The sequence below is a fragment of the Theobroma cacao genome, chromosome 6, assembly GCF_053813885.1.
Source record: "Theobroma cacao isolate CCN51 chromosome 6, ASM5381388v1, whole genome shotgun sequence".
In the NCBI taxonomy this organism is placed as follows: Eukaryota; Viridiplantae; Streptophyta; class Magnoliopsida; order Malvales; family Malvaceae; genus Theobroma; species Theobroma cacao.
In genome coordinates this window covers 401,313-421,289 of record NC_142644.1, presented here as the reverse complement: position 1 = coordinate 421,289, position 19,977 = coordinate 401,313, and the positions used below count along the sequence as shown (strand labels likewise).

At 34.9% G+C, this 19,977-nt stretch overlaps 1 protein-coding gene across 1 annotated transcript; it reads right to left on the bottom strand.

Annotated features, from left to right (window-relative positions):
• Nucleotides 1-18,082: 18,082 nt before the first annotated feature.
• LOC18595064 (putative germin-like protein 2-1) lies at nucleotides 18,083-19,106 on the bottom strand. The gene is made up of 2 exons (XM_007022849.3): nucleotides 18,865-19,106; nucleotides 18,083-18,618 (listed from the first exon to the last, which is right to left on the bottom strand). The coding sequence occupies exons 1-2, from the start codon at nucleotides 18,983-18,985 to the stop codon at nucleotides 18,083-18,085; spliced, it is 657 nt and encodes a 218-aa protein (XP_007022911.2). The 5' UTR covers nucleotides 18,986-19,106.
• Between the last annotated feature and the right edge of the window lie 871 nt (nucleotides 19,107-19,977).

Sequence of the window (19,977 nt, the reverse complement as noted above, 5' to 3'; positions counted from 1 at the left end):
TTTTATTGCCTTCTCAATTACACTTGATCATAGATGTCTTGTTTATATATAGGAAATGTACTTGACTAAAGTTCTTCTGATCTATTCCTTATAGATCTGCTCACTAAGGACAATCCATTCACCCTAATAACGCAATGAAATGTACAAAAGCCAAATCTCAAATGCAATTTTAGGATTCACCATTTCACTTCCTGTTAGAGATAGTGAACACTACTACTTTGCATAAACCAAACATCGTGTGTGCGCGCGCACAAAACCTCCAACGTATGAAACATAAGTAATTAATGAAAAGCTACAACTATACAATAGATATCATCTTTTTTTTTTTCGAAAGGCAAATTTATTGATGAGGTCTCTTAAAGAGATAACAAGCTAAACAGCTTTCAAAAGAACAAAAGCATCCTCACATACGAGGGTTGGCAAGCATCAGAAATAGTCTGAACAGGGAAAGTGAAGCATTAGTGCATTTTAGAAGTGTCCGACATGACAGGGAAAGTCCAATTGATAAATTCAATAACTAACAAACCCTTGCTAAGCTTCAGAGGAAGGATCCATTCCTGGCGGCTGAAGGAAGGTACTGAAGTTAACAGCTCTCAAAACCCCGGCTTTAGCAAGACCATCAGCTATTAAGTTTATCTCCCGGCTGATATGATTAAAGGTGACTTTCCTGAATGATTTAGAAAGAGTTTCAATGGCATTGGAGATTAGTTTCATACGCCAAGGGACTTTGCTATGGTGTCTCGTCCAGAGAATGGCGTTAAGGGAATCGCTTTCAACTTCCAAGTCAGAGTTGGATCCCCTAGCTAAAGCTTCTCTGATTAATTCCTCTGACGTTTCTTGGGCATCGTCAAACTCTCTAATGTGATCAAAAGCCTCTTCATTTGACATTACCTGCATGCATTAGCCAAACTTGATGATAAATCTTCATGACAGAATTGTTTTGTTTTAAAGATTTACTCACAAGGTAAGGCTACAATTTTACCTTCCAAAGGCCATCACTTGCTACAATGAAGAATTCATCTGCATTTGGATCAATCATTTCAACCCTTACATCTGGTTCTGAAGTGATATGTTCCTTCAGTTTACCATCTCCAAAGGCCCTTGTCATCGCCAGCTGCCCATCCACCCGAGGAACAATCCCTACTCCAATATAGATCATATCCAGTGTTATTCCAATATGTAGATTAGTACTGTATTATCTTACAACAAGAGAGGGCAAGGAGCAAGAAGAAGAGTAAATTAGATCAAACCTACATTACCTGGCATTTCGGACACGAATCCATCTCTGCTTTCAACTAATTCTTTCTCCTTCTGTGGCTCATGATTGTTGTTAATTGTTTCAGTGCACCACCTCGGCATAAGATTGCTCGAGAATCACCAACATTAGCCACAATTCGCTTTTGTCTATCAATTAGTATTGCTGTAACAGCAGTTGAGCCACCTCGAGAACGAGCAACATCCTCCAAAATCTCATCATTTGTTGCTTGTAAGCTCTTTTGATTGCTCGTTTCGGGGTTCTCCAGTAGTCAGGCTGTTAGAATTTGGAAGAGAACATGAAAATTTTCCTAGACAGGAAAATCTGTTCAATCGAAACAGAAAGTACCAAGTTCATACCTCTCTCAATATCTTGTCAAAGAGGTGAGTCCGCAAGTACTCTGCAACATCATGACCTAAGTGGCCATCAAAAATTGCATAAAGTTGGAGGTCATGGCCCTTGATTCATTCCATGACCCATTTTTCCTTTCACTAAATGGTAACCGTGGGTGACATGTGGAATCTGTAGCTCCTCCACATCATCTTCTTCACCTTCTCTGGAGGAATGAGGTTCCTCCTACAAATGTTTTGACAGAATAGTATTAACCAATTATCCCATCTAATTCTTTTCCTTATGTTTTCTGGTCTTTGATTTGGGACAAAACTTTAATTGCATAGTTTTGTTCTAGGCTTCTAGCTACACACATGCACCAATGTATTTGCACTTCTGCAGACCAGCTTGATTCATCTTGCAAAATTTTATCAGTTAGTCAGTATAGCTTTTCTTTCTCTGTTTTCCCCCATCAATTGGCTGAAAGAAAGATTGGAAGAAAACATTGCAGGCATAATTACAGCAGAACAAAAGCTGTAATTAACATAACTTAAGGAGTTAACTCTAATTAAGTACAAACTGTTATAAACAAGGATTTAGAAAACATCTTCGAGAATTTAGTTTTAGCATTTGAGTTTTAAAATCAAGTCCAAAACAACAAAAACATCTCTGGTTTGCTACATTTCTCAGCACAAGGGAGAATGTTTTTTCTCTTGTTTTAATCTAATTGAACTGCTTTGAATGTATTTAATAGGATTTGGGTGCTTATTCAGACACTGTGGTAAACAACTTAAAGAAAGACACCTGCTCATGAGGTGTCAAAAGTGAACTTGAAAGTGAAATTCTAAAAGAATATCCCATGCAAAAATTTTTAGCAATATCATTCAATCGAAGAGACCACTTGGGAACTCGAAAGTGAACTTGTTTAGATACCACAACGATCGAATTTGATTGAATTTCTTAAAGTGGGAAGATATGATAATCTAAATTTTAAATCAAATTTATATTCTATAAAATTTGATAGTACCTTGTTGTTTTTGTGGGTTGCTTTTGATTTCTTCTTCTGTGAAAGGATTTAAGAAAGGTCAGAATCCATGGTAAATATTAAAATCCATACAAATGTTGCATACTGTAAAAGGTTGTTTTGGTAAGGAGAAAGGACGTGCTGCAATGAGTGAACAGAATGCGTTGGAGCAAAGAGTTTGAATTGACTCCATTTCTCATGATCAAAGAGTTTGGTTTCACTCTTTATGGAAGTTAGCAATTCCTCTGAAAATTCAATGCTTCTTATGGCTGGCCAACCTTGATTCAATTCCTACCAAGCATTTTCTTGCTTCCCGTGGTATGCCTTTGAGTGATGGCCAACTTCATTGTTTTTGGTGTGGTTTTGGGAGCGAGACTGCTCACATATCCTGATCGCGTGCAGCTCTAGTTGGAAAGTTTGGGTCTCGTCCTTCAATGGTGAGTTTTTTATGGTCCATTCCTAATTCAATCTCAATTTTCATTCAAGGTGGATAATGGTGTGCGCTGCTACTTTCTGGTCTTTTTGGCTGGCCCGAAATGGGACAGTCTTCTCCAACAAGACATGGAATGAACATGAGATCCTTTTCCTGATTAGATCCCGTTCCTTTTTATGGATTCAGGCTTGTGACGATAATGATTGCATTGATGAAAATGGCGGGTGGATGGCTCCCCTTATCTCTTCTTATCAAGGTCTTCCCATATTCATCATCCTCAGATTTCATGGCAACCACCAGCAACAGGGGAACTTAAATTTAATGTGGATGGCTCTGCTAAAGGTAAGCCTGGACTAGCAGGCTGTGGGGACATTCTAAGGAATTCTGAACTTTACGTAGCTCATGGTAATTCTGCATGCTCCAAGACTTGTTTTCCTCCTCACCTTGTCATGATTCTCAGTTATCAATCGAGTTTGACTCAAAAATTGCTATTTCTTGAGTGACTGGCGACTCTTATTGACCTTGGAATCATTGGCAAATTTTCAATGAGATTGACACGTTATGTCATCAATTGGGTAATGTATCTTGCAGTTATATTTTGCGCAAAAGGAAATTCGTTTGCTGATTATTTAGCCAAAGTAGGTGTTGATAAATCATCCATGTTCATTGCTTTGTGGTGACTCAATGACGCTTTTTGCTTATGATTTTTTCTGGATTGGCCATCATGCTGGTGTTTGCTCGGGATCTTCGAAGTTTCTTTCTTCTCCGCTTCAGCTTTGGTTTGGCATTCTCATGGTGTTGCGGCTTTGATTATTTTCTCAAGCTGGCCCCTGATATTGCTGTGGATGACCATTTTTTTTTTGCTCAGCTTTGTTTCTTTCTTTTGCCTTTGTTCCTGCTGTTTTGATTCGTGGTTTTGTCCTTTTTGCATGGCTGTTTTGTTTTTCCGTTGCTCTGTATCAGTTGCTGTTCTCAGACATTTCACCAGTTTTGCCACAGGTTTTTTTGGCTCTTTTGTTCCTCCCTATCTTCAGGGGAAACTTTCTTGTTTTCATTCCTATATTTCTAATCAATTTACCAGGTTTGGCTGAGGAAAAAAAAAAGGGTTATAAATATTATAAATAATACGCCAAAAATAAGAAAATAAATACGTTCTTTTGTTCAAATACAATAACACAAAACCCATTCCAAATACATTTCAGCTTGTTGAGAAATTACGGAATTGTCTCTAAAGAATTGCCCAAAATCTAACCCAATCAATAAAATAAAGAAAGAAAGAAATCAAGCACACTCACAAGAACACAAGAATTTACGTGGTTCGGTCTTTTGATGACCTACGTCCACGGGCACAGTAATAGAGAAAAATCCACTAAGAGAAAAATCAGCAGATTACAAGAACAGTCTCAAACTCATAACCCTTATCCCACGTACACCTAAATCACTCTCTCTAAATCTAGGTGATGATTATTCTTTAACCCATAGGGTCCTTTTATAGTGCCAAATACAATAACCTTATCTTAATATAATTAGGAATCTTATCCTAATAGAATTATGAATTGTTATTCTAGTCTAACTAGATTTAAAGACTATTTTATAAGGTATACTAATTTAATTAGAATTAAACAATCCTAATTAAATCACAATTCAAGACTATCCTAACAAATCTCCACCTTAGGCTTGAATTCACCAAGCTCCACCTTACAAACCAATCTCTGTTGACACCGCCAATGCCCCAAAGGGCCTCAAGCACTATGAACACCGATCAAGTCCAAGCAATGCTTGAACTTTATCTCAGAAACTGACTTAATTAGCATATCTGTCGGATTTTCATCTGTAGCTATTTTCTTTACTACAATGTCACCTTTAGAAATAATCTCTCGAACGAAGTTACACTTGACTTGGATGTGTTTGATTCTCTCATGAAACATCTAATTTTTAGTCAAATGTATAGCACTTTGACTATCACAAAACACAACTGTTTGTGCTTGTTCAAAACCAAGATCACTAACCAAGCCTTTAAGCCACAAAGCCTCCTTCACTGCCTCGGTCATAGCCATATATTCAGCTTCAGTTGTAGACAAAGCAACGGTTGATTGAAGAACTGCTTTCCAACTGATTGCAGACCCTGAGAGAGTGAACACATACCCCGTTTGAGATCTTCTACTATCTAGATCACCAGCAAAATCTGAATCGGAGAAGCCAACCACATTACAACTAGTGTTTGCACCTCCTTCATATACTAAGCCAACTTCAATAGTAACTTTAGGTGTTTTCACAAGCTCCCATGTTTGATCCCAGTGTAGAGACTCAATCTTCTTAGAAGACTCGGCATATGTAATTTTCTCATGATAAAAGTAAGGTTCATCAATCTCTACTTCCACAAATAAAACATAAGAATCAGAATCACCATCAATACAAGTAATGCTTTGTTGAGATACCAATTCTTGTACCTCTTGTAATTCATTCTGGATTTCACTATCATCCCGCATTGTCACAAGAGCATTGATTTCAAACTCCACCTGCTTGCCAACTTCTTGGTCTGATGTGTTTGCAATTCTAGACTTTATCCCACAAAGTAATGCAGACTTGTCAAATGTAACATCCCGACTCACCATAAACTTGGGGAACTTACAATCAGTAAACCACAACCGATAACCCTTGACCCCATATGCATAGCCTACGAATATACACTTCGTCGCCCTCAACTCAAGTTTACCATCACTCACATGAACATGAACAAGATAACCAAACACTCTCAATATAGAGTAATCAGCGGGCTTACCAGACCAACCTTCCTTGGGAGTCTTATATTCAATTGCAGTTGATGGAGACCGATTTACCAAGTAGCAAGCCTTGTTGATAGCTTTTGTCCAGAATATTTTGGTTAGGCCAACATTAGAGAACACGTATTTTGCTCTCTCCAGAAGTGTTTTCTTCATCTATTCTACAATACCGTTTTGATGTGGTGTTTTGACGACAGTGCAATGTTTAATGAATTTTTCATTATTGTAGAATAAACCAAACTCACCTTTGCAAAATTCCAAACCTTTGTTTGTTCGAAAGCTCTCAATCCTTTTCTTAGTCTACTTCTTGATCAATACCTTCCAATGCAAAAAAGTGGTTAACACTTCACTCATAGCCTTTAGAAAATACGTCCACACTTTTCTTGAAAAATCATCGATAAAGATCCACATATATAATGATCCACCTTTTGATGCCACCGGAGAAGGATCCCACAAATCTAAATAGATGTAGTTTACTGTACTCCTGGTTCGATGAGTTTTAGTGCTAAATTTCACTCTATGTTGCTTACAGAAATCTAGCTTTCCACTATTTTGACCACACAACAAACTATGCTTACTTAGTTTTCTAATCCCTCTCTCGCTCATATGACCAAATCTCATATGCCATAAACATGTTACATCATCTTCAGGATCATTAGATGAGACCACAGAAACAGTTTCAATGATCGTGTTTCCCACTAGACAATAAAGGTCACTGGATAACTTGCCCTTCATGATAGTTAAGGCTCCTTTAGATACATTCAAGACACTATCTTGGCCACTATATTTGTAGCCCTTCTTATCTAACAAACTTAAGGATATTGAATTCTTTTTCATGTCAGGGACATGTTTTACCTCAAGTGTTCTTACCATACCATCAAACATTCTGATTCGAATTGTGCCAATCCCAACAACTGAGAGAGAGAAATCATCTCCTAATTGTACAGTGCCCATATTAACAGATTGATAAGTTGTAAACCAATCACACCTAGGACATATATGAAAGCAACAAGTCGAATTCAAGATCCATGTATCCATCAGGTTACAATTAGTAATTGCAAGAACATTATCAGTTTCCTCAAAAGTATTAAAGTCATCTCCAACCATGTTTGCAGTATTCTCAGACTTATTGAACTTTTCATCATCCTTGAATTTGGTACAGTCTTGACGAAAATACCCTTTCTGACCACAATTCCAGCAAGTTTTCCCTTTTACTCTAGATTTACCTTTTCTGTCTATACCCTTCTCTCTATCTTTTCCTCTATTCACAACCAAACCTTCTGCTTGATTTTCATTCTGGATACCACCAACTTTCTTCTTCAATTTCTTGGAATTTAAAGATGCTCTTACATCCTCGAAAGTGAGAGTGTCTCGGCCATATAATATAGTATCCACGAAATTTTCATACGATGGAGGCAAAGAACATAAAAGAATTAGGGCTAAGTCTTCATCCTCAATTTTAACATCGATATTCTTTAAATTAAGAATAACTTTATTAAATTCATCAATGTGGGTATTAACGGACGTACCTTCACTCATCTTAAGAGTATACAATCGTTACTTCATATAAAGCCGATTCGTCAGAGATTTGGTCATATAAATACTTTCGAGTTTAAGCCACACTGCAGCAGCAGATTTTTCATCCGTGACTTCTCTTAGCACTTCATCAGACAAAGCTAAGAGAATAGCACTATGTGCTTTCTCCATAAGGTCATCTTTCTCACCATCAGATAAATTCGAAGGAAGATACTCTTTTCCCTTCAGTGCCTTCAATAGTCCTTGTTGCACTAGCAATGCGCGCATCTTAACACGCCACAGGCTGAAATCGTTTCTTCCATTAAACTTTTCAATCTCATACTTGGTCGACGAAGTTGCCATAGCGAGATTCAGATTGACCAAAGACCTTGAAGCTCTGATACCAGTTTATTGGGAAATTACGAAATTGTCTCTAAAGAATTGCCCAAGATCTAACCCAATCAATAGAATAAAGAAAGAAAGAAATCAAGCACACCCACAAGAACACAAGAATTTACGTGGTTCGGTCTTTTGATGACCTACGTCCACGGGCACAGCAACAGAGAAAAATCTACTAAGAGAAAAATCAGGAGATTACAAGAACAGTCTCAAACTCATAACCCTTATCCCACGTACACCTAAATCACTTTCTCTAAATCTAGGTGATGATTATTCTTTAACCCATATGGTCCTTTTATAGTGCCAAATACAATAACCTTATCCTAATATAATTAGGAATCTTATCCTAATAGAATTATGAATTGTTATTCTAGTCTAACTAGATTTAAAGACTATTTTATAAGGTATACTAATTTAATTAGAATTAAACAATCCTAATTAAATCACAATTCAAGACATTCCTAACACAGCTTGAACTAATTCACACAACACACACAAGAACACACGTTCAATGGAAATTTGACATTTTAGAACAAACAAATAAAGACCCTTATTGTAGTTTGCTTCTAGCAGATAACTCAAATTCCTGACAGCGTTGACGAGATGATCATTGGAATTGCTAGGATTTGAGCAATACACTCATCAATTGGCTAGCCTAACAGCACAAAACCATAAACCAATATTAATATATATATATATATATATATATATGTATATATATATATATATATATATATATATATATATATGTATATATACTCATCCATTGATAAGGGAAGAAATAAATGAAATTATTGCAGTAGTACCTTCCTTTTGATTGGTGTTGGAATCAGCTGCCTGATGAAAATTTTGATGCGAACTGTGTGTATGATGGGATTGATTTGGAACAGCACCATCTCTATGATCATTAGATATTGCAGCATTGCCTCTATCATCAGTTTCGATTGCTTTGGTTGGTTTTAAAGATACATCTTCACTATCTGGTTTATAATTATCTGGTGATTTCTGAGCACTACCGCCTCTGTGACCAGATGCAAGTGCAACGAAGCACGTTAGTGCAAGCAGTGCTATAAACAGGGTTTTGGTAGCCATTTGCAACAAATATTGCTGAGTAGAAGAAAAAGCAATGCTTATCCTTCTTATAGTGAGACGGAAGCGAGAGATATTGGTTAGCTGTCATTGGTGATGAGTTAAATTGTATCTTAAAAATTAAAAAAAATCAATTAATTGGTGACGTCTTTTGAGTAGTTAATGAGTTTATAGATGATCTTATCAAATCTGATGTCCAAGAGGATACAAAACCTGATATATATAATGATGATTAGTTGAATTAAAAATTTTAATTATTTAAGAAGTTATTTTGTTCTGGGTTGATGTGTGTTTGTTATGTACTTATTGTTGTTATCAATATGTTAATGAAGTGATGTTTGTATTTATTTTAAGAAAATATTTATATATAATCATTACCGTTTAATTTCTTATAAATTTATTATTACATAGATTACTCTTAGTTACTTGGATCAAAATTGAATTCGTCCGGATATTTTTTGGGATTGTCTTTCGTTGATGTCTTTTTACCACATGACAGTTGATTTAAATTCATTATAATTAGTGATTATGTAAAATTGCAGAAGGCACCATATTAATTACGTTAAATTGTCCCTTTATTAAATTAATTATGCCTATATTTTTTAATTAAAGGTGTATCAAATTCTCTTCCGGCCTCTTGTCCTTAACTTCCCACTTCCAATACACGTCCAGCTATACTCATGTTAAATTAATTAATTAATTTTCCCTTGATTAAATTAATTAATTTTGTGTATGGCTAGGCTTACAAAGGCTACAAAGGATATTTATCTTCTTTTATGTTTTTGAACGTTTCCTTTAGTTTTCTTAGCTTGAATTCATAGTTTAGTCCTCAACTTCTTTAACACTTTCAATTGAGTAAGGTCATCTTATTGGAAACTTTCTCAAATGAAAATATTGTGTGAAGGGCAAGCAAGGTATTTTGTTTGAAAGTATCATTCTATGTAAAGACAGTGTCCAATATAAAAGGCAGTGGCCAACCTTTCGATGCAGCAAACGACCAAGGAAAACCATTGTGTCCACTTTTTCCACACCAGACTTGGCCACCGAATCGGCAAAGGTATTGTTTGCAGCCATTGGATTGATGTCCATCAACTAATCCAGGACAATTCGGGTAATCTTGATATAATTTTTCCAGTGATTCTTCAAAATTGCCTAGGCCCAACTGAGAGCTATTTGTTGTCTGTATTTAACTATGCTTTATTAATGGACAGTATAGCAGGTATCTTCGTCGAGCTGTGGCGAAATTTGTTGAGGATGACCCTCCTGCAATATATAATACTTCTTTACGAACCAAAAGGCCGGCCAGAGGATGAAGATAATGATTTTCAGATCCTTTCTCTTATCGTACGTTTACTTGTCCTTGCAGGCTCCAGTTTCAAGAGATGACGGGCTAGCTGTTATCAACCCATGTTCAGCATTTTCGGATAATTGGAAGAATGCCCCACTGCAAGTTAATTACTTACGTGCTAGCTCATATTAAGCCTTCTTCTCAAGATTTAGAGGAAGAGAAAAGGGTTGTAGAAACTAAAAATCAAGCATTTTTATCTTCATTTATGTTTTTCAATATTAACTTTATATAGTTTTCTTAATTAGCTTTTATTCATAGCTAGTTTAGTTCTCAACTGTTTTAACAACTTCAATCTTGCAAAATCATCAATTGAATAAAGTCATCTTATTTGCAAATTGTTTCAACTTATCTTTAAATTTTAAACGTGATAGGAATTACTGTCTTTAAATGGAAATCCGTCCCCTCCAAATATTATCTAAAGGGCAAGCAAGATGCAATATTGATATATTATTTTTAGGATTTAACAAACCAATGGTCTGTGCAACCTTGCAGATGAACTAAAGTGATCAATCCAAACCATCCAAAATCTCACCAGCTCAACAATGTAAATAATTATATGATAACAATGATAGTATAAACTATGATAACAAGACTAATAACATGATAAATTATATGATGAAAATAGTGTGTATTATGTATGTGTGTGTTGGATGAAAGGAAGAAACTAAGAGGGATGGCTTTGTAGATGGAAGTTCTTGGAAGTTTGGAGGAAATATAAGCGAATTTGCCGAAGCTGCCTTAGCCTTTATATAGACAATTCAAATGGACGTAGCTAGCACTTAAGATCATCATTCCTGACCTTTGGATAGTTATTGCTTTGCATTGTTATTATTGGAGTGCATTTCATCACAAAGACAATGCACCTGAGAGAGCAATATAACTGTTGCAAATATTTCAAGTACTTGATACGTCAAAGATTAGACAATAAACACCTTCTTTTATTCCAATACAACGATACAAAATCCCATTGCACACACATTTCTACTAAAACGTCATATGACACACACATAAGAACACTCGTTCAATATAGCATAAAGTAATCACAAGCTCAAATTAGAGTAAAGAGAGGAAATTTGACATTTTAGAACAAACAAATAAAGACCCTTATTGAAGTTTGCTTGTAGCAGATAACTCAAATCCTTGGCAGCCTTGGCGAGATGATCACTGGTAATACTGCTAGGATTTGAACAATACACTCATCAATTGGCTAGCCTAGCAGCACAAAACCATAAACCAATATTAATATATATTCATCCATTAATAAAGGAAAAAAAATAAAGAAACAAAACCAAATTGCAGATGTACCTTCCTTTGGTTGGTGTTTGGGATCAGCTGCCTGGTGAAAATTTTGATGCGGACTATGTCTACGAGAGGATTGATTTGGAACAGCACCAACTCTATGATCATTAATGTGATCATCAGATATTGCAGCACTACCTCTGTTATCAGTTTCGATGATTTGCTTTGGTTTTAAAGATACATCTTCATTATCTGATTTATAATCATCTACTGATTTATGAACAGCACTATTTCTCTCACCAGATGCAAATACACTCTGACCAGATGCATATGTATCCTGACCAAATGCAAGTGCAATGAAGCAAGTTAGAGCAAGGAGTGCTATAAACAGGGTTTTGGTAGCCATTTGCAACAAATATTGCTCGATGCAAGAAAAAGCAATGCTTCTCCTTTTATAGTGAGAAGGAGGAAAGAGATATTTGTTTGCTGTCATCCATTTGCAAGACTCATTTCTTATATAATTATATTGCATATTAAAATTTTAAAAATTTAGTCAGGAAGATGATAAATTCATTATATATTTTAATTAGATTATTAATAAGTTGACAAATGATCTTATTAAATATGATATTTAATGAACGTAAAATCTGCTGTTAATTATTAGTTACATTTATAAAATTGATTGCTCGAGAAATTATTTTATTTTATGTTGACGTGCACTTTTTATGTACTTATTGCTTTTGTAAATATGTTAATGAAGTGATCCTTACTTTTAAAAAAGAATACATAATCATTGTCGTTTAATTCCTTGGAAATTTGTTAGAATATGATCTTAATAACCTGGTTCAAGATTCAATTGGCCTTTGTAGAACAACATTTTTTTTCTAGTGTTCCCTTTCATTGACGTTTACAACTGATTTCAATTTATTTGTTTTGTAGAATTGAAGAAGCCACCATATAGTTAAGCCAAATTGTCTCTTTATTAAATTAATTCTGCCGGTCTTTTCTAATAAAAGGAGTATCAAATTCTCTGTTGTCCTCTTGTCTCTAACTTTCCACTTCTAACAAGTCTATTAATATATATATATATATATTTAAAATAAAGAGAAAAGAATTTGAATCCTGCTAGTTTAAGTAAGAAAATTATACACCAACTGATGAGCTAAATGCTCGGATACACTCATATATATATTTCTTGGTATGTGAAGTATATCCAAGTTTGTAGACTTGTTAAGCTAAGATCTGAGTTTATATATTGAATTTTGTATATGGCTAGGGTTTGAAGGCTATAAACTTGTCGAAATTTACAAATTGTTGAACTTGAAAATCTTGGCCTTTTTGAAACTATTCTCAATCATGATTGAAGTCCACACGTATAAGCTAGAAATGCTTGAAATTTTAACAAGTTTTAGCCTCGACCGAAGTTAACAGTAAAAGTAATGGGTCATTCTAATATAAATACAAGATATAAAGGAGGGTGGAAGGGTTCTCGAAACTAGAAATCAAGCATTGTTATCTCCATTTATAGTTTTTCAACCTTACCTATAGTTTTCTTAGCTTTAATGCATGCATGGTTTAGTTCTCAGTTTCTTAACACTTTCAATCTTCTTTGGAAGTGAAAGATTATATACTTTCACTATTTATTATTTGATTATTAGAAGTAAACAGACATTAGCAGCAAAGAATTACACCCTTTGGTATTACAAATGGCTGTCTAGAACTTAGCTAGCAGCTGAAAAATCACATTCTGGTCAACCTGGAAAGCCTTTCCGAGAACGTCGCTGGGAATGCTTGGATTTGAACCAAACACTGAATTAGCAATGGTAATAACCCCAGGGCTCTCGCTGTTAAGGGCTCCAACCGCAACGTCTTTCCCATATCCAACATTTCTCTGGACGTGAATAAGGCCCATAGGAAACACAAATACGTCACCGTTGTTAAGAACTTTCTTGAACAATTGGTTCACGGGGTTGGAAGTGATGAACCCCACTTCCAGGGTGCCTTCCAACAGATGATTTTATCAAATCTGATATTTAATAAACACTGAATCTAATATTGATGATTAATTACGTTGATAACTTAGATTATTCAAGAAATTATTTTGTTTTGTGTTGACGTGGGTTTGTTACATACTTATTGTTTTCATTTATTGAAGTATTCTTTGCTTTTGAAAGAAAACTATTTATAGACAATCCTTGTCACTTAATTCTTTGGAAATTTGTGAGAGTATATAGATTGATTAGTCTTGATAACCTGGACCAAGATTGAATTGGTCTTTGTGAGACAACCTTTTTATTGTTTGGACAGTCTCTGGGGTTCTCTTTCATTGTCATTTCGTTGCTACATGACAGCTGATTTAGTTGTATTATTGTTATTACTTCTCCATAATTGAAGAAACCACCATATACTTACGCCAAATTCTCTTCCGGCCTCGTCCTTAACTGTCCACTTCTAACACGTCTACTCATCTCCAAGGCAATGCTCATAAATTTGTTTTCAACAGTTCCATAGGAAATATGGTTTTTCAGGTCAAGTAATGGTGGTCGTTTATGACTCAACTAAGAGTAATGAAACAGTAATGGCAGCCGCTAAGAATAATGGAAGGAAAACCATACAGCAGCTTACAGGCACACATTAAATAACTAAAAACACATAAATTCAGACCAACACAGCAGCATAGTTTTCACCACCAAAGTGCACCAGCCAATAACAGGGCCCCCAAGAATCTCAAAACAGATGATCTATAACTGAAGACAGAGGCACACCCAACCAAAACCATCCAATACTCTACCCATGCACCAAGTGCATCCATTGCCAACAGACATCAAACCCAGAGGCCATCACAGCATTACGCCATAAATGTAACTCCATACATCGCAAACACAATCAGTACAGCACCAACGTCTCCACGTCCCATATAAGCGGCAGTGGCCAACCTTTAGATGCAGCAACCGACCAAGGAAAACAATAGTGTCCACTTTTTCCACATCAGACTTGGCCAACGAATCGGCAAAGGTATTGTTTGCAGCCATTGGATTGATGTCCATCAACTAATCCAGGACAATTCAGGCAATCTTGATATAATTTTTCCAGTGATTCTTCAAAATTGCCTGGGTCCAACTGAGAGCTATTTGTTGTCTGTATTTAACTATGCTTTATTAATGGACTGTATAGCAGGTATATTCGTCGAGATGTGGCGAAATTTGTTGAGAATGACCCTCCTGCAATATATAATGCTTCTTTTCGAACCAAAAGGCCGGCCAGAGGATGAAGACAATGATTTTCACATCCTTTCTCTTATTGTTCGTTTACTTGTCCTTGCAGGCTCTAGTTTCAGGACATAATAGGCTGTTATCAACCCATGTTCAGCATTTTCGGATAATTGGAAGAATGCCCCACCGCAAGTTTATTACTTACGTACTTGCTCGTATTAAGCCTTCTTCCTAGTATAAATTCAAGATTTAGAGGAAGAGAAAAGGGTTGTAGAAACTAGAAATCAACCATTTTTATCTTCATTTATGTTTTTCAATGTTTACTTTATATAGTTTTCTTAATTAGCTTTAAATAATTCATAGCTAATTTAGTTCTCAACTGTTTTAGAACTTTAAATCTTGTAAAATCATCAATTGAATGAGGTCATCTTATTTGCTAACTGTCTCAACTTATCTTTAAATCGTAAGCATGATAGGAATCACTGTCTTTAAAATTGTCCCCTCCAAATATTGTCTAAAGGACAATTAGCAAGGTGCAATATTGATATATTACTTTTAGGATTTAACAAACTAATGGTCTGCGCAGATGAACTAAAGTGATCAATCAAAACCATCCAAAATCTCATCAGCTCAATAATCTCAATAATTATATGATAATAACGACAGTATAAAATTTCATTAAAAGACCATTAACATGATAATATTATTTGTGTGTGTGTGTGTTGGATGAAAGGAAGAAACTAAGAGGGATGCAAGTTCTTGGAAGTTTGGAGGAAATATAAGCAAATTTGCCGAAGCTGCCTTAGCCTTTATATAGACAATTCAAATGGACGTAGCTAGCACTTAAGATCATCATTCTTGACCTTTGGATAGTTATTGCTTTGCATTGTTATTATTGGAGTTGGAGTGCATTTCATCACAAAGACAATGCACCTGAGAGAGCAATATAACTGTTGCAAATATTTCAAGTACTTGATACGCCAAAGATTAGACAATAAACACCTTCTTTTATTCCAATACAATGATACAAAATCCCATTGCACACACATTTCTACTAAAACGTCATATGACACACACATAAGAACACTCCGTTCAATATAGCATAAAGTAATCACAAGCTCAAATTAGAGTAAAGAGAGGAAATTTGACATTTTAGAACAAACAAATAAAGACCCTTATTGAAGTTTGCTTGTAGCAGATAACTCAAATCCTTGGCAGCCTTGGCGAGATGATCACTGGTAATATTGCTAGGATTGGAACAATACACTCATCAATGGCTAGCCTAGCAGCACAAAACCATAAACCAATATTAATATATATTCATCCATTAATAAAGGAAAAAAAAAAGAAACAAAACCAAATTGCAGATGTACCTTCCTTTGGTTGGTGTTTGGGATCAGCTGCCTGGTGAAAATTTTGATGCGGACTATGTCTACGATAGGATTGATTTGGAACAGCACCAACTCTATGATCATTAATATGATCATCAGATATTGCAGCACTACCTCTGTCATCAGTTTCGATGATTTGCTTTGGTTTTAAAGATACATCTTCACTATCTGATTTATAATCATCTACTGATTTATGAACAGCACTATTTCTCTGACCAGATGCAAATGCACTCTGACCAGATTCAAATCCATTCTGAGCAGATGCAAATGCAACGAAGCAAGTTAGAGCAAGGAGTGCTCTAAACAGGGTTTTGGCAGCCATTTGCAACAAATATTGCTCGGTGCAAGGAAAAAGCAGTGCTTCTCCTTTTATAGTGATCAGACGGAGGAGAGAGATACCTGTTAGCTATCATCCATTTGCAAGATTCATTTCTTGTATAATTATATTACATATTAAAATTTTAAAAATTCAATTAGGAAGACGGCAAATTCACTGTATGTTTTAGATTATTAATAAGTTGACAAATGATCCTATTAAATTTGATATTCAATTAATGCAAAATCTGATATTAACTATTAGTTATATTTATAAATTTGATTGTTTGAAAAATTATTTTGTTTTACGATGACGTTCACATTTTATGTACTTATTGCTTTCGTCAATATGTTAATGAAGTGATCTTTACTTTTAAAAGAGAATATATAATCGTTAGTGTTTAATTCTGTAGAAATTTGTTAGAATATGATCTTAATAACCTGGATCAAGATTCAATTGGCCTTTGTAAAACAACCCTTTTTTCGTTTGGACAGATTCTGGTGTTCCCTTTCATTGACGTTTACAGCTGATTTCAATTTATTTGTTTGTAGAATTGAAGAAGCCACCATATAGTTAAGCCAAATTTTCCTTTTATTAAATTAATTCTACCGATCTTTTCTATTAAAAGGTGTATCAAATTCTCTTGTGCCCTCTTGTCTCTAACTTTCCACTTCTAATAAGTCTATTAATATATATATATATTTAAAATCGAGGAAAGAGAATTCAAATCTTGCTATTTTAAGTAGGAAAATCATTTATCAATCAATAAGCCAAATATTTGGATATATTCATATATATTTCTTAGCATATGATGTATATCCAAATTTAGAGAATTGTTAAGCTAAGATCTGAGCTTTTATATCTTGATTGAATTTTGTATATGGCTAGGGTTTGAAGGCTATAAACTTGTTGAAATTTACAAATTGTTGAGTTTGAAAATCTTGACCTTTTTGGGAATATTGTCAATCATGATTGAAGTTCACACGTATAAGCTTGAAAAGCTTGAAATTTTAACAAGTTTTAGCCTTGACCGAAGTTAAAAGTAAAAGTAATGGGTCATTCTTCTGTTTATTAGAAACTATATTTCAAGCAAATGCTAAAAAATTATATCCATTCTCCTATTGTACGTTTACCTTTAGGAGATAATGGGCGGTTATCAATTCATGTTCAGCAATTTCGGATAAGCTTGAAATTTTAACAAGTAATGGGTCATTCTTCTCTCTGTTTATTAGAAAATATATTTCAGGCAAAGGCTAAGGAATGTGAGGTAAGTAAGGTAAGGCAAGGTTGGACAGAGTTTACGATCTAATTGGATGTCATAAAAAATCTTACTTGATATATATCCATTCACTTATTGTACGTTTACCTTTAGGAGATAATGGGCTGTTATCAATTCATGTTCAGCATTTTCGGGTAAGTGGAAGAGTGTCCCACTGCAAGTTAATTACATATGCAAGCTCGTATTAAGCCTTCATCCTAGCATAAATGCAAGATTTAAAGGAGGATGAAAGGGTCCTCGAAACTAGAAATCAAGCATTTTTATCTGCATTTATAGTTTTTCAACCTTACCCTTAGTTTTCTTAGCTTTAACGCATGCATGGTTTAGTTCTCAGTTTCTAAGCACTTTCAATCTTCTTTGGAAGTGAAAGATTATATACTTTCACCATTTATTATTTGATTTTACAACTTTAAAATGTTGAACAGAAATACACAGACATTAGCAGCCATTTGGTATTACAAATGGCTGTCTAGAACTTAGCTAGCGGCTGAAAAATCACATTTTGGTCAACCTGGAAAGCCTTTGCGAGAACATCGGTGGGAATGCTTGGATTTGAGCCAAACACTGAATTAGCAATGGTAATAACCCCAGGACTCTCGCTGTTAAGGGCTCCAACCGCAACGGCATTCCCATATCCAACATTTCTTTGGAAATGAATAAGGCCCATAGGAAACACAAATACATCACCCTTGTTAAGAACTTTCTTGAACAATTGGTTCTCAGGGTTGGAAGTGATGAACCCCACTTCCAGGGTGCCTTCCAAGACAGTCAACATTTCACTAGCCCTTGGGTGCGTATGGGGAGGGTTAAGACCCCATGGTGCAAAGTCTAAACGAACCATTGAGATTCCCAGGGCGTTCAGCCCCGGTAGCTGGGCTACTGTAACTGGGGTCGCCTTGAACCCGAAGGGGTTTGAAGTGTTGCCTGTCAAATGCAGCCCTGTGAGGTGGAATTCCTCGGCTACAACCAGCTTTGAATCCTTGCAAGCCAAGCCATTGACAACAACTGTCATGAAGCAGAAATGCAGAAAAGGATATTATCAATCAATAACTTTGGTTCGGATACCAAATTGTCATTATATTTTAACTGAGTTTAATTTTACCATCCAACTTTAATTTATTTTGGTTCGATTTTTATAAAAGTTCAAAGGAAGAGATATTCTAAGAGACACTTCATTTATCAGTACTTAATATAAATTTATAAAAAAAAATGAGGCAAGGGGAATAGAAAGAAATTTCAGACACGCAGTACCTTTGCTGTTGGGGTCTGCAACACAAAAATCTTGAAGAGGAGTACTATGGACAGATGCAAGGGCAAGACAGCAAGTTAAGACAAAGACAATCCTCGTAAACATTTTGGAAGAAGGAAGCATGCATGCAAATGCAGCTCAATTATGTCAGCTTAGGTGATAATTAACACAAAACTATTAATTCCTAATAATATTGATGAAAAGAGGAAGCTGCAACTGTCTCCTTTTATAGTGAGACGAACAGAAGAGAAAAGAAGTTGCCGTCGGGAGATGGATGGAGTTGAAACATTCGTCTTTGGACATGTTGTAAGCTTATTGCTTGGATATATGTTCAGATTTTTGTCTTAAACCTCGACAGAGATTGACTTGTTCCTTGTTTCTCGCGACCACTTCTCCTTCCCACAGCATTCTCAGCCTTGTCTCAGTCACTGCTTTCTTCCGCGTGACAGCTGAAACCAACTCGCAAAATAAATAAATAAATATATATATATATATATATATAAACGCTAAATAGTGACAATTTTTATCATTATTAATTTAGTAGTTATTTATTTTCAATTAAATTTATCTATTTACTAAATCAATTGATACTTTATTTTGTAGTTATTTATTATTTTTTAAAATTTGAAAAAAAAAATCAAATTCTACTCTTTAAATAGAAAAAACATATAACAATCAATGAACCAAATATTTTTTTTTAAACAAAAAAATCATACAACAACCCATAAATAATGCTATTTATTCATATTCTTAAAACTTGTACCATTTAAAAAACTAGATTTAATTTGAAAGTGGGAGTATTTAAAAAATAAATGAAATATTTCTATTACTTTATTTGCATATTTAAAATTAATTTAAGAGAATAGTAAAAAAATGGATTTGTAGGATTCAAGATTCAAAATATAATCACCAATTACGCATTAATTACAAAAAAAAGAAAAAAGAATACAATATCAATATATAAATTTTATACATTAAATCTCAAAATGCATTGTAGCTTGAATGAACCCATTGTCAACTCCAACAAAAAATTATAGAAAAGCTACTTCATATGAATTCCATGCACACCTAGGATAAAAGAAAATTTAGACAATATCACCATCAATCTTCTAGCA